Source organism: Paramisgurnus dabryanus, chromosome 21, assembly GCF_030506205.2.
Source record: "Paramisgurnus dabryanus chromosome 21, PD_genome_1.1, whole genome shotgun sequence".
Classification (NCBI taxonomy): Eukaryota; Metazoa; Chordata; class Actinopteri; order Cypriniformes; family Cobitidae; genus Paramisgurnus; species Paramisgurnus dabryanus.
Window position 1 is genome coordinate 25,136,183 of NC_133357.1, and position 13,194 is coordinate 25,149,376.

Genomic DNA, 13,194 nt, shown 5'->3' on the forward strand with positions numbered 1-13,194 from the left:
TAATCTGATGCATCTAAAGTTCTCGATTGGGACAGAACGCAGGTCTGGTCTGATCAAGCTGTGCATAGCAGGGCAAAAACCAAAACTTAATGTAAAGAAAAAAAACACTGAACCAACCATATAACTTATTAACTTTTGAAAGGTAAGACATTTCACTTTTCTATTTATGGCAATGATCTTGCATACAATCAAACTACAGTATTTTATCCGCCATGTAATATTTCGTTGGTGAATTAATGGCTGTTGAGATCATTAAAACAACATTTAAAGCACAAAACTAAAGATTTAACAATAAAACATTCAATTTATAAAGACTTCAATAAAGTTACTACAATGTCATCCTGGAGTGGACATCTGGACATGTGAGGTGGCCACCTAATGTCACTGTGAGAAATAAGGTGGGGAGCACATCACCTACTATAACACTAAAAAGGTCCCTGGCTTGAGTTTGTATTTGCTCCCACTTGGGCAAATAATGAAAAAGCAACTAATTGTTTACCACAGCTATGCAGATGGCACCCAGATATACAGTACTTAGCCCTATTATCCAATGAATACAACCCCATTGACTCCCTATGCCAGTACATTGATGAAATTAACAGTTGGATGCAGTGTTTCCCACAGATCTGAAATGTACTTGTGGTGGTAGCTGGTGAAAAGGGCAATCATAATTATCCACCGACAAAAAATGGTCTACTATACATGTGACAAAGAACTAATAATGTGTGACACAACACAATACTTTGATTTATTAAACATTAATATTAATTTCACATTATAGTTCATTAATCTAACCACCCCAAACTTTCTTTGCCATAAACAAAGCTGACACTGTTTGTCAAAGCACCACGAAAACACTTAATGTTTTTGCACTGATATATGAAGCAATTTGATGACCCCTTTTATCAAACTCAATTATATACAATACTATGTATACTTCAGCCTATTAATAGACAGTGCAGGTCTATAGATTATAAATGTTACTGATGTTATAATGGTAATAATTTCTATTAGATCTATTAGATTAGATTAGGCACTTTTACTGCTTTTGCTTTCTATTTCTCTTTTGCCGATTATAATCCACTAATTATTTCAGATTTAAAAGTCTACTTGCTGTCCCGATGACAGACTTTACATTACAGCTTTGCGTTTTTTATTTCCTGAGTCAGCTAGAGCTTTGCTCGTTCAGTATCAGCACTGCTTTTTGCTACAATCTCTGTGCAAACTGTTTAGATTTTAGTAAAGATATGGTCTATTAATAGTAAGATTATAAAAAAATGGGATAAAGAAAATGAAGCGGCGCGTGGTCGTGACAAGAGCCAGTTGTTATGCGCTTGCGGCCGTTCTCCGATCGACTCGGGTTTTACAAACAATATTAATCAGACTTGGGACCCGAAGTTATGAACTAGACCGACCCGGACCCGACTGACCATTTAAAATATAAACCCGGAACCGTACGGGTCCCGCGTCCTCAGTGAAGAAAGACCTCTAATGGTAAAACTCTGCTCAAGTTCAGAAACATGAAAGGATACAATGTGACACTGAGGTTGCTTCGCGTCGCACCCAAATTCATTGAGAAACAGAAAGCACGTGAACGGACACTCAACGGGAGAGACACAACGTGCTTGCACGCAAAATGAAGCCAACTTGGATGCTATAAACACATATGCACATAAGCATATGCAACCATTTTGGTCGCAGTGTAGTTCCCTGGCTGCTCCTTATGTGCTGCAGTTTATCCAGTTTGCCGCGCTGGATGTTTATGACACGTGCATCATCTTCATGGTCACCCGGCCCCCACCTCTCTCTCTCTGTCTCTCTCTCTCTCGCGCGCGCTCTCTCTCTCGCTCTCTCCAAAACACGGGTCATCCAGTCGAGTTCAGAAAATACGGAAATTCGTAAAGTGATTTTTTTTTTACCTGGGCGGGTCGCAATTTACCTGGGCGCACCGCCCAAGTAGGGCCTATGTATGGGAAACACTGGTTGGATGCATCAAAACTTCCTAAAGCTAAACCAAGACATAACTGAAGTTATTGAATTTGAAAACACAAAGTACCTTGATTTTTTAGGGGTCTAAATTGACAAAATGAAGTCAAAAATCAGTAATTTTAGGGTCTGACCTTAAAGGTGTATTGCAGAAGAAATTAAATTATTTGAGGAAAACATTTCAGGATTTTTCTCCATATAGTAGACTTTAGTGGACCTTAACAGTTTACAGTTTCAATGCATCTCTAAACGATCCCAACTAAAGCATAAGGGTCTTATCTAGCCAAACGATCGTCAAACTTTTCGTCTTGCTTCTCATCCGTGTGAAGCGCCAACGTGACCTTACGTATTACATAATCAACTCAAAAGGTTACACATGACATATGCGAAACTACCACCCCAGTTTTTACAAGTGTGGAGAAAGAGGAGCGTTCTGATGTGGTTTGACTAATACAACTTCATAATAATTAATGTCTTTGTGTCACTTTATTGTTTAAAATGGTCCACAAGGGTGCGTTTTACATATCTAACGTGTGACCTTTCGACGTGATTACGTCATACGTAAGGTCGCGCTGGTGCGACACACGGCTAGTGCAAGACGAGAAGTTGTATTTTTTTGGCAGAAAACGACAATAGTTTTGCTAGATAAGACCCTTATGCCTTGGTTGTAGAGGTGCAACGGTTCAAATTACTCATGGTTCGGTGTTTGTCATGGTTTTATGGTCACGGTTTCGGTTTGTTTTAGTGTGTGTATAAAAAATTCAAATAAATGTATTTCTTGGATAACGAACACCTAACACTTTGGTCACAACAGGCTTCTTAACAAAAATAAAAACCTAAGCAGTTTTTAACCTCTGCCAAAATCAACATTTTCACTTAAGAGTACTTGCATTATTATACTGCATGTAGGGCCCTATAATTTCCGCAATCACAGAATCGCGGAATTGGCTAATTAACACGGAATCTGGTAAAATTTGTTTTTTGTGTGGGAGAAGAACGTATGTCTGGGGAAAATGCAGACCGAGGGAAGCAAATCTGGGTAACACACCGCTCTTGTCATTTCAGACCCACTCCAAAACACTGAAAACCATGGCGAAGCGGCTCTCCATGACTCTGCTTTTGTCAGCGGAAAAAAAAAAGAAGTTCAATGCTAAGCACTCAGTTACTAGCAATTCCCACATGACTTTTATGTGACCGGAGAACTGTCATTTTGTAAGTTTTGTCAACATTCCGTTGACTGGGAGCGCAAAGATACATGCACTCTCTTATCCACATCTCTCTCACTGCACCTCTCTCACGTGCACGCGCTCTCGCATCTGTCCGAAATCCTCATGTATTTGTTCAGTTTTATGCGTTTCAAGCGAGCGGAGGCAAACTATCCCTTGCGTTTAAAAAAATCAACTGCATCAAGACCGCTCTCTGTCTCTCTTTCACTCGCACATGCAGAGAGTTGCGCGCTCATGTTGTCCGATGTCAGATCAGTAAGTAATAATCCTGTGAATTTTTGTAAAGTTATATGCATTTCAAGCGATTGTGTTTAAAATATGGATCGCATTTCGCAACTGATGTGTTTAAAAATAAAAACGGATTTTATAGAGCCCTATGCATGTACCAACATATAGTGCATTTCAAAATGAACATAAAATAGCTTAGAACACTGGGTTACTTTTTATATTCTATGCCACAACTTTTTTTTACAAGAAGATCAATTTGTTAACATTTAAACACATAAGGCAATGTGTGCTGTTTCGTCTCATCTGCAATTGCATGCTATCAACAACACCCTGGTGATGACGGCGCAAGCGACTTGTCATATTATTGCCTTGAGCATACGGCACTCGCGCCAAGCAAATTTCACAGTTTTGTCCACAATTTCTTGCGTCAGTAGACTTAAATGAAGCTGGCGGTGCCTCTATTAGCGGCTTTTCTCCTTCTCTCGCCGCGCTAAATGGTTCGCAACACAAGTACACCAACACATGAGGAGAAACTGTGAGGTTGGCAACAGATTTGCATACTTCGAGTTGATTGGACAGATACTCTCACATAAACACACGCAGAGCTTATTCAGAACCATTCATTAGTGGTTTTATGCGTTGTTTTTAGCTATATTAAAAAATGCGTGGTCGAATCAAACACTGTGCACCAAGGTGCACGTACGTGCCGAACCGTGGGAAGATAACGGGATGGTTCGATTCTTTACCCAGAACCATTGCATCCCTACCTGGTTGGGATCGTTTAGAGCACTTTGAAGCTGCATTGAAACTGTGAATTGTTGAGGTCCACTAAATTTCACTAAATGGAGAAAATATCCTGGAATGTTTTCCTCAAAAAACTTTTTTCTGGACTAAACAAAGAAAGACATTAACATCTTGGATGACATGGAGGTGAGTAAATTATCAGGATTTTTTTTAAGAAAGTGGGGTAATCCTTTAGTTTCAGTAGCCACGTGAAAGTGCAAATCAGCTTAGTGCCATCTGAGAAATACTGAGTTAGACGCTGTGTCTCAAGATAAGACTTAGAGAAACTTGTTCACCAGCAGGGTGGATTATTGCAATGGACTTCTTGGTGGGATTCCCAAAAAGATAATTCGATAGAGAACACTGCTGCCAAAAGTCTGACCAAAATCAAAAATCTCTGCATCCTACTCCAGTCCTCACTGGATTCTAGTTACATTCAGAAAAGATTTTAAAGTATTACTACTTGTTTATAAATCACTCAATGCCTTAGGACCTAAATACATTGCAGACATGCTAACTGAAAATAAACCTTATAAATAACTCAGATTATTAGGATTAAGTCAGTGAGAAATACCAAGGGTTAAACCGGTTCACTCAAAACAGAAAGTGAAGCTGCATTTAGCTATTATGCCACCCATAGCTGGAATCAGCTTACAGAAGAGATCAGATGTGCTTCAACAGTAAACACTTTTAAATCTAGATTAAAAACACATCTGTTTAAAGGAAAACACCACCATTTTTTTATATTTTACTATGTTCTTACCTCAACTTAGATGAATTAATACATACCTATATTTATTCAATGTGTGCACTTAATCTTTGTACAGTGTGTTAGCATTTAGCCTAGCCCCATTCATTCCTTAGGATCCAAACAGGGATGAATTTAAAAGCCACCAAACACTTCCATGTTTTCTCTATTTAAAAACTGTTACATAAGTAGTTACACGAGTAAGTATGGTGGCACAAAATAAAACGTGGCGATTTTTTTAAGCGGAAAAAAATGAGAACTATATTGTATGGCAGAGGAGCACTTAGTTTCGGCACTTCGACCTCGGGTGCAGTAATATTAACAAAAGTTTGAGCGAGAGGGGCAGTAGTCAGGAGTGATGATGTTACTGCGCGCCGAGGTCAAAATGCTGCAAACTATTTGCTTAATGCCACCCGAGTCTTTAAATAGGGGAGAACAAAGTGTTTGGTGGACTTAAAATTCATCCCTGTTTGGATCCTAAGGAATGAATGGGGCTAGGCTAAATGCTAACACAATCACGACGCGCTGTACAAAGATTAAGTGAATGCATTGAATAAAGATAGGTCTGTATTAATTCGTCTAAGATGAGGTAAGAACATAGTAAAATATTGAAAAACTGTGGCGTTTTCCTTTAACTCTGCATTTACTGAATGAGCACTGTGCTGCTTCACACTGACTGCACTTTTATCCCAGTCAATTTTAATCTTTGTAAACACATTAGAATTTTTTATGAAATTAAATTTATTTCCTTTTAATTGGTATTTCAAATTCATCTTTGTTTTTTATTGTGATCTTTAAGTGGGAGTCGTGATTTGAAATGTTTCTTATTTGTAGTGTTTTTTCTCTTTATTTCACATACTATCACATATGATAATGTGTTAAGACATACATTTGCTGTTAGCGGTACAAATATAATAAAACAGTCTGCTTGCAATCCTACAGACATTTTATACACTTATGTACATCTTTGAAAGATGAAAGATTATTATTGCAAATCTTTCATCATACCATGTCTTTTATTTATATCCTAATTTTCACGTTTTTTTTTATGATTTGTTGTTTCCTTACTGTTTATTTCGTATGTCTCTACCATTTGTTCTCCAACAGTAGCTGCTTTGCAATAATGCAAAATTGTGAAATAAATCTGAAAGTAACTGAATTGGTCTAAACTAGCCACATTAACAGAAAAAGTTTAGGAGTTGTTATTTACCTTAAGGAACAGCGGACTATCTTGTAATACTTTGGGTATGTGTGTCTTGCTCAAGGGCCAAGCTCCTGGAACAATGCAACTATTAAAGGCCACCTGAGGTCTTTTCATCCATTAGAAAAAATTTAAGAATAGATTAACTAACACAATGTTTAATCTGCAAGAAAAGACTTGTTGTACAAATTGTTGCTGGAAGGCAAACACTTCTAGAATCAAGGCTTTCAAAAGTCCAAAACATTTTCTTAATTAAACACAAAATTCTTCTTTATACACTGTCAGAGAAAATGGTCCCTAGCTGTCACTTAGTCGGACTCGGTACCCTTTCAAAAAGTACTCCTAAGGAGCTGATTAGTGTATGCAAATGCATGCTTTTCACCACAATTCAATGTTCTTCAATGTTTATTCATAAATATGCAAAGCATACAAAATATTTGCAACTGCAAAAAGCTGGAGGACCATCAAATGGTCTGTTTGGTGTTACAGTATGTGTTCCCTTGTAAGTCAGCGTGTGTTTGCATACAGTACCACTGCACAGGCCGTTATTGGAGACATTATATCTCATCTGTTCATTCATGTAGGCTGTGTGGACAGTGTGTTAACAGCAGCCAAACAGCAAGGACCTAACTTGCTTCAAATGCCATTGCTTTGCATGGCGATTTGGGATTGTATGCCTTCAATGCAATGTCTTCATAATTGATGCAACACTAAATAAGACTCTTTATATTTTTTGATGTTGGCAGACTATAAGGCGACAAGTTTTTCCTTGTGGTCATACAAAGAATCTGTGAGTTACTGCATGTTAATATGATTATAAACACATCATACAGAATTATAGCTCAGGTAAATGAAAGGCAAGTAGCCAATAATTATCATAAGTCAAATATTAATAAATATTAATAGTACATTTATGAGCAGCAAATTTACAGCCCACTGTCAATGTGATATTATTAAGAGGCAGGGAGACAACATCAATTTCAGTTCCAGTACAGTTGACCAATCAGAAGACACCAGAGGCAGCATTGCTTACAGTTGCAACTTTTTTTTATTTTACTTCAACATGGCGTCACTTTGAATAAAAGTGTCTGTCAAATATGTAAATCTTAACATTTTATAAAACTTAAAAGTTAATGATTTTCAGATTTTAACCCTTACGGGTGGTTGGGGGACGTTTTCAGCCACTAAGGGGCATTTTTAAATCTTACTTTGGCCACAACTTTCTCTGTTTCAGCAAATGGAATGATTTTTGGTGAGAATTTAAAAAAAAACCTCATCAATATACCATGGGTAAATTTACTACCCTTTCAGTTTTGTGCGTGGATGAAAACAGCCACTAAATTAAACGGCTGTAAAAAATGATCAGATGAATTATTTTTCCACTTTTTTTTTCATAAATCTGTCAATCAACCTCAGTAGCCTACTGATTAAAACTACTAAATATTATACAAAAATTCCATGATTTTAACTCTTTAATTGCCAAGTTCTTAGGTTCCCCAAACTGATTTGGGGAAAAACACACCAAAGAACTGATTTGTCAAAGATTGGTAAAAACATCAGCTTTGATGCATTTATAGTTTTTGTGCAGCATCAGATTTCAGTTTTTTCTCACTCATTTGCTGTTCGTGGCTGTTCTTGCCCCATTGATATTTTATAATTGCAAAACTATGACATCATATAATCATGCAATCTTAATGGTTGGTGGTTTTACCTTTTGCAAAGAGGAAAACATTTGTAATTTTTACTGTTGATCACCATGTGTCACCATTAACCCTTTAGTAGGCCTGTGCAAAAAACAGAGCTTAATTTCTGGCTTGTACATAGAGTTATATGGAGTATAACAGCATATTAGAAAGAGAGAGAGAGAGAGAGAGAGAGAGAGAGAGAGAGAGAGAGAGAGAGAGAGAGAGAGAGAGAGAGAGAGAAAGAAAGAAAGAAAGAAAGAAAGAAAGAAAGAAAGAAAGAAAGAAAGAAAGAAAGAAAGAGAGAGAGAGAGAGTTTGTGTGTATTGTTTATATCAATATGTTTTCTCATATTATGGGAATAATTTTGTTTCATAAGAGTTTTAATGTCTTATGTCTAAAAGGATACAGGTTAGAATGAAATAAAAGAATGATTAGTTACAATAAAAAAAGGACAAACCCAACCCGTTGGGTTAAGGAGCATCTGACATGTTTTTTAATCAGACTCTTAATGGGTTGTGCCAACAAACTGGTATTTCTGAATGACCTGAGGCTGGGATTAAGCCAATTTGAATCAAAGTATTTAATGAAAGTATAATACGTGCCTATACAATTCGGTTAATATCATTATCTAATTTGCATTTAGCGGCTTTTACATCTGAGCTCCTCAATTAACCCATGCTGGGTTGTTTTAAATCAAAATGCTGGGTCAAATATAAACATTTTCTGGGTTAATTTAACACATATTTTTTTTAGTTAACAACATTAAAATGTAATATTATTTTTAAATGAACTTAATAGTTACGCAATAAAATAATCAAAATCAAAGTAAACAAAAAAAATAACTTGTCTAACAATGCCCTTTCTTAATTGACTGCGTTTATGTGAACCTTGTTTGTTTTTGCTTTTGTATATTTGGCAGTTTTAGAGAAATAGCATGCAAAACAAAACTTTATTACTTAATCTGTGTGTGATTGTAAAATCGCCTTAAAAGTTGACGCTTTCAGGATTTCAAAACACATGCAAATAAAAGACGCTTGTGAACTGAAATGACTGTGATTGCAGAGCTATATACGCAATATGCACTTTTGAATAGGGAATATGACGGTGCATCCCTAAATCTATTAGCTACGTAAGATGTTTTAGATTTAATTAGTTACCAGCACTTACATTTGAACGTGTACTTAAATATAATATAAAAAACGTCCCTCATTCCCTATCACTATATTTGTTACCATGGAAACAACACACTAATACCTGGGTTTAACATTCATGTCACTTTTTAAAACTTGGCAGTTTGTTATCAATCAATCAATGTTGCGTAACACTCCTTTACACAGGAAATTCTTAGGTATGCTGTAGTGTTGTTGTATAAACATCAAGGGTAGCGATGCAGAGAATAAAACAAAACACCCTCATTGTAAAATCACAAGGCTGTGTTCTCCGGAGGTTAAATTTGTCAGCTGCATAGATCATCGAGGTCATCCCATAACAGAATCATGAATCATGATCTCATAAATGTAGTAACTATACAGCACCATAACAAAAAGAAGTAACAAGAGTACACGGTGAAAACAACTTTATGAAATGAAAACATGTATAATCTCTTGAACCTGTGTGTAACGTGATCCTTAAACTCTAAACAAGCAATGGACATAACTAGTTGACGTCCTTCAGTATAAATGAAAGATTTTGCAGGGCCTACTGTAAGTGAAGTCCGTACCATTCTGCTCTGGCGTCTGCTCATGTTGGTCGAGCTCTTTCTGAAGAGAGAGCCGTTCATTTTTGTCGGGGAAAACTGGAATTTAGGCTCACTATATTCCGTCGCAGGTGACTGAGCTGCAGGAAAAAAAGCCAAATAAATTTGCAATCAATGCAACAATTTATAATGTAGTTATTTTTACTATTTCTATTATTTCATGCACATTATGAACATCGTTGTCAAGCCAATTGAATTCTAACGTTACATTTTACATTTTTAATGTTTCAAAATTCAAATTAAGCCATTTTTAGAGTCAGGAAACAATTTCATAATAACTCTACACTAAATGTAACCAAGTAAGACAGCCCTTAAAACATTAGTCCATTTTCTTAAAAAAATCAAGATAATTTACTCATCACCATGTCATCCAAAATCTTGACGTCTTTCGCGACCTCACGCAATACGTCATCATGTCAAGAGGTCACAGAGGACGAACGCGAAACTACGCCCCAGTGTTTACAAGTGTCGAGAAATAGGACCGTTCCACCGTTGCATAATACTAATAAATGTCTTTGTGTCAGTTTATTGTTTAAAATGGTCCGCAAATGTCCGTTTCATATATGTAACACGTAACCTTTCACGCATTTATGTGAGGTCGCGCTGGCGCTTTTTAGGACTGGACATAGACGAGAAGTTGTGGTTTAAAAGTGCATATTTTTTATATTTCTTGTCAAAAATGACAATCGTTTTGCTAGATAAGACCCTTATGCCTCATTTGGGATCATTTAGAGTCCTTTGAAACTCACTTGAAAAAAATGTTTAAGTGTTGAGTTAAGTGTTAAGTGTTGGGCTCTATTAAAGTCCATTAAAATGAGAAAAATCCTGCAATGTTTTCCTCAAAAAACATAATTTCTTCTCGACTGAACAAAGAAAGACATTTTGGATGACATGGTGGTGAGTAAATTATCTGGATTTTTTTTAAGAAAATTTACTAATCCTTTAAGTAAGACAGGCATGGGAAAACCAAAAAAATCTATATTTATTTTAAACCTTGATTTTTTTTCTTCTTCCAAGTTCATTTTGTTTCAAAATTGTAATGTGCAAGTACATTTCGTCTAAACTAATTTACGCTAGCCTAACATTGTACTAAAAACAGTTGATACAAGTTGGCTGTAGTGGTGGGCAAAGATTGATCATGATAGTCGCATACAAAATAAAAGTAAGTTTTTGCATAATATATGTGTCTAATTAATTTGTATATTTATAATTACATTTCAGAATATTTAAATTTATATATCTATTTTAAATGTATATATAATATATAAAAATATAAATACAATTAAATACATGTAAATGTTTCTTAAATAAATACATGAATGTGTGGGTATTTATTTATACATAATTATTGCACACACTAATATATTACGTAAAAACTTTTATTTTATACGCGATTAATAGCAGTTATTCTTGCAAACTACTACTTGACTTATCTGCATATTAATTACACTTAAAAATGCTTGCCTAAGCAAGATTTAGGATAACCAGTTCACTAGTGACCACCTCCATAAACAATGCAACTTCAATAAACTATACGCACCTTACTAGTTATATTCATTAAACAGTGTCAAACTAAATAACATTTGTATTTTCAGACTCGAAATGCTTTTGAGGCAGCACCTATCAAGTATGTTTTCTTAAATTAAATAAGTAAATAAAACTACTTACTATTCCCTGTTTACTATTTCTAATTACAGTAACCGTTTACAAACAGCATTACATGATATAATGGTTGATAGGTCAGTAGTGGTAATTTGTACAACTGATGCAGGACATGTCAAACAATGCAATGTCACGTGTCCAAAGAAAGTTTACACTATTTATTATGTATGGTCTATATGGTTAGTGGTTAAGTCATTAGGCGAGTGTCACACAATAAAATAGTCTGCGACCATACTGAATGACACATTAGGTAAATGCGTCAGTTCTCATCACTGGATACTATCGTCTCAAAACATATTGTAAGCCCTTATTACATTTTTTGCACCGATCAGCCTCATATTTTTGAGACAACTTGTTAAAACAACCCCTTTTTGTGTGTTTGTCCGAAAATCCTCGAGTAGGTTTGTGATATTAATTACAAATAAAAGCTCGACCTCACAAACTTCCTTCAACTTGCTGCTGACAAAAAATGTTTTCAGATGCCAGACTCACACAGGTAACGTTAACTGCGCTCTCTTTTAACTTTAAATGCATAAACCTTTATTTTTTTTATTGCAAAGCAATTCGTGCATATGAGCAGCAAACTTACATGTTGGTGACTGACTGGAGTCATTTCTGACTATTTTTGACTTGCTCCTCTTGATGCTGTTCACCTGCTGCATGACTCGCTGCTGCCCGGTGCAACGACTTTTGTCGGACGGGAGGACAAGAGACGTGTCCTCCGTCGTGCTGGTGCTCCTTGCCGAACGAAGCGGGTCCGCCATCATCGCTGATGTTCACCCTAATCCGTCTCGTTATCTTCTGCACGTCTTCACTCTGGAAGCGGTCCTGCGGATTTTTGGCACTTCTGTGGTGAGCCACACCTAGGTCACGCCCTCCGAAGTTGTCGCTCTGTGGACCAATCACAGGCCTCCATTCACTTTTTAACCTGTCAGTTACCTGGCGTTTCATAGCAACCGTGTGGAAAAATTAAACTGTAGCAGTGCGCCAGCGTGTACGTTATTAATAAAAGTAAAAGTGCACGCCTGTACACGCATACTTGTAGTGCGTATAATGAAGCATATGAAGAAAAAATAATAAAAATGGTGTTTCATATGTCAACATGCTTGAAATAGTTGCAGAAATACTTTATGATGATCATACTCATGTCACTTATGTTAAACATTTTATGACTACGGTGCTCAATGTCACACATTGCTCATAGATATTTTGCAGGACTGACACTCTTATAATACAATTCTGCACATTCACTCACCAAACCAACACAATATAATCATGAAACACAATCAATATTTTATCCAATTGCTGTAATGTTTACAGCAGAGACACAGATTCATGAGCGTTTTGGTTACAAATATTCCTCAAAATATCATCCTTCATGTTCATCAGAACAAAGAAAACCAGCTTGATCAGGCTGGAAGTTTGGTTATCTGGTTATTAAAGATATTAAGGTTGTATTCAAAATGATAGAAAGGCAGGATTACATTTGTTACAATTTATTACCGGTACATAGAAAGCCAAGATGATCTGTTATTTTTATATGACATACATTGAACTCTGGAATGTTAAAAGAAAACATAATAAATGTTTGACTCTTCCTTGGAATCAATGTGTAAATTCATTGGAAGCAGACACTAAAGGTTAAAAATAGGTTGCTGTTCATTTGTTTGCTGTTCTGCGTCAGGAACCAGACACTTTACATCACCAGAAAAATGTTTCTCAAAGAAAACAATAGCCAAATAGTTTTGTACTTATTTTTATTTTATTTTTAATAATCAATCCTTTGAGAAGTTTTCAAGTAGACAAATATATGAATAAATGTAATAATGTAATTATCATTTTTTTTAACCTTTGCTATTAAATCCATCCAGTGGGAAAACATACTGTATGTGTAAATACTGTGTGCACCCTTACAAAAA

The 13,194-nt window shown here is 36.0% G+C and overlaps 1 protein-coding gene across 1 annotated transcript in view; it reads right to left on the bottom strand.

Annotated features, from left to right (window-relative positions):
- pkp1a (plakophilin 1a) overlaps nt 1–12,117 on the bottom strand; it is a 40,654-nt gene extending 28,537 nt beyond the window's left edge. Inside the window, exons 1-2 of the mRNA XM_065286384.2 lie at nt 11,865–12,117; nt 9,578–9,693 (exon numbers count right to left, since the gene is read on the bottom strand). Of these exons, the coding sequence (XP_065142456.1) occupies nt 9,578–9,693; nt 11,865–12,042 (294 nt within the window). The 5' untranslated portion in view covers nt 12,043–12,117. The remainder of the gene's footprint in view (nt 1–9,577; nt 9,694–11,864) is intronic.
- Nucleotides 12,118–13,194: the final 1,077 nt, after the last annotated feature.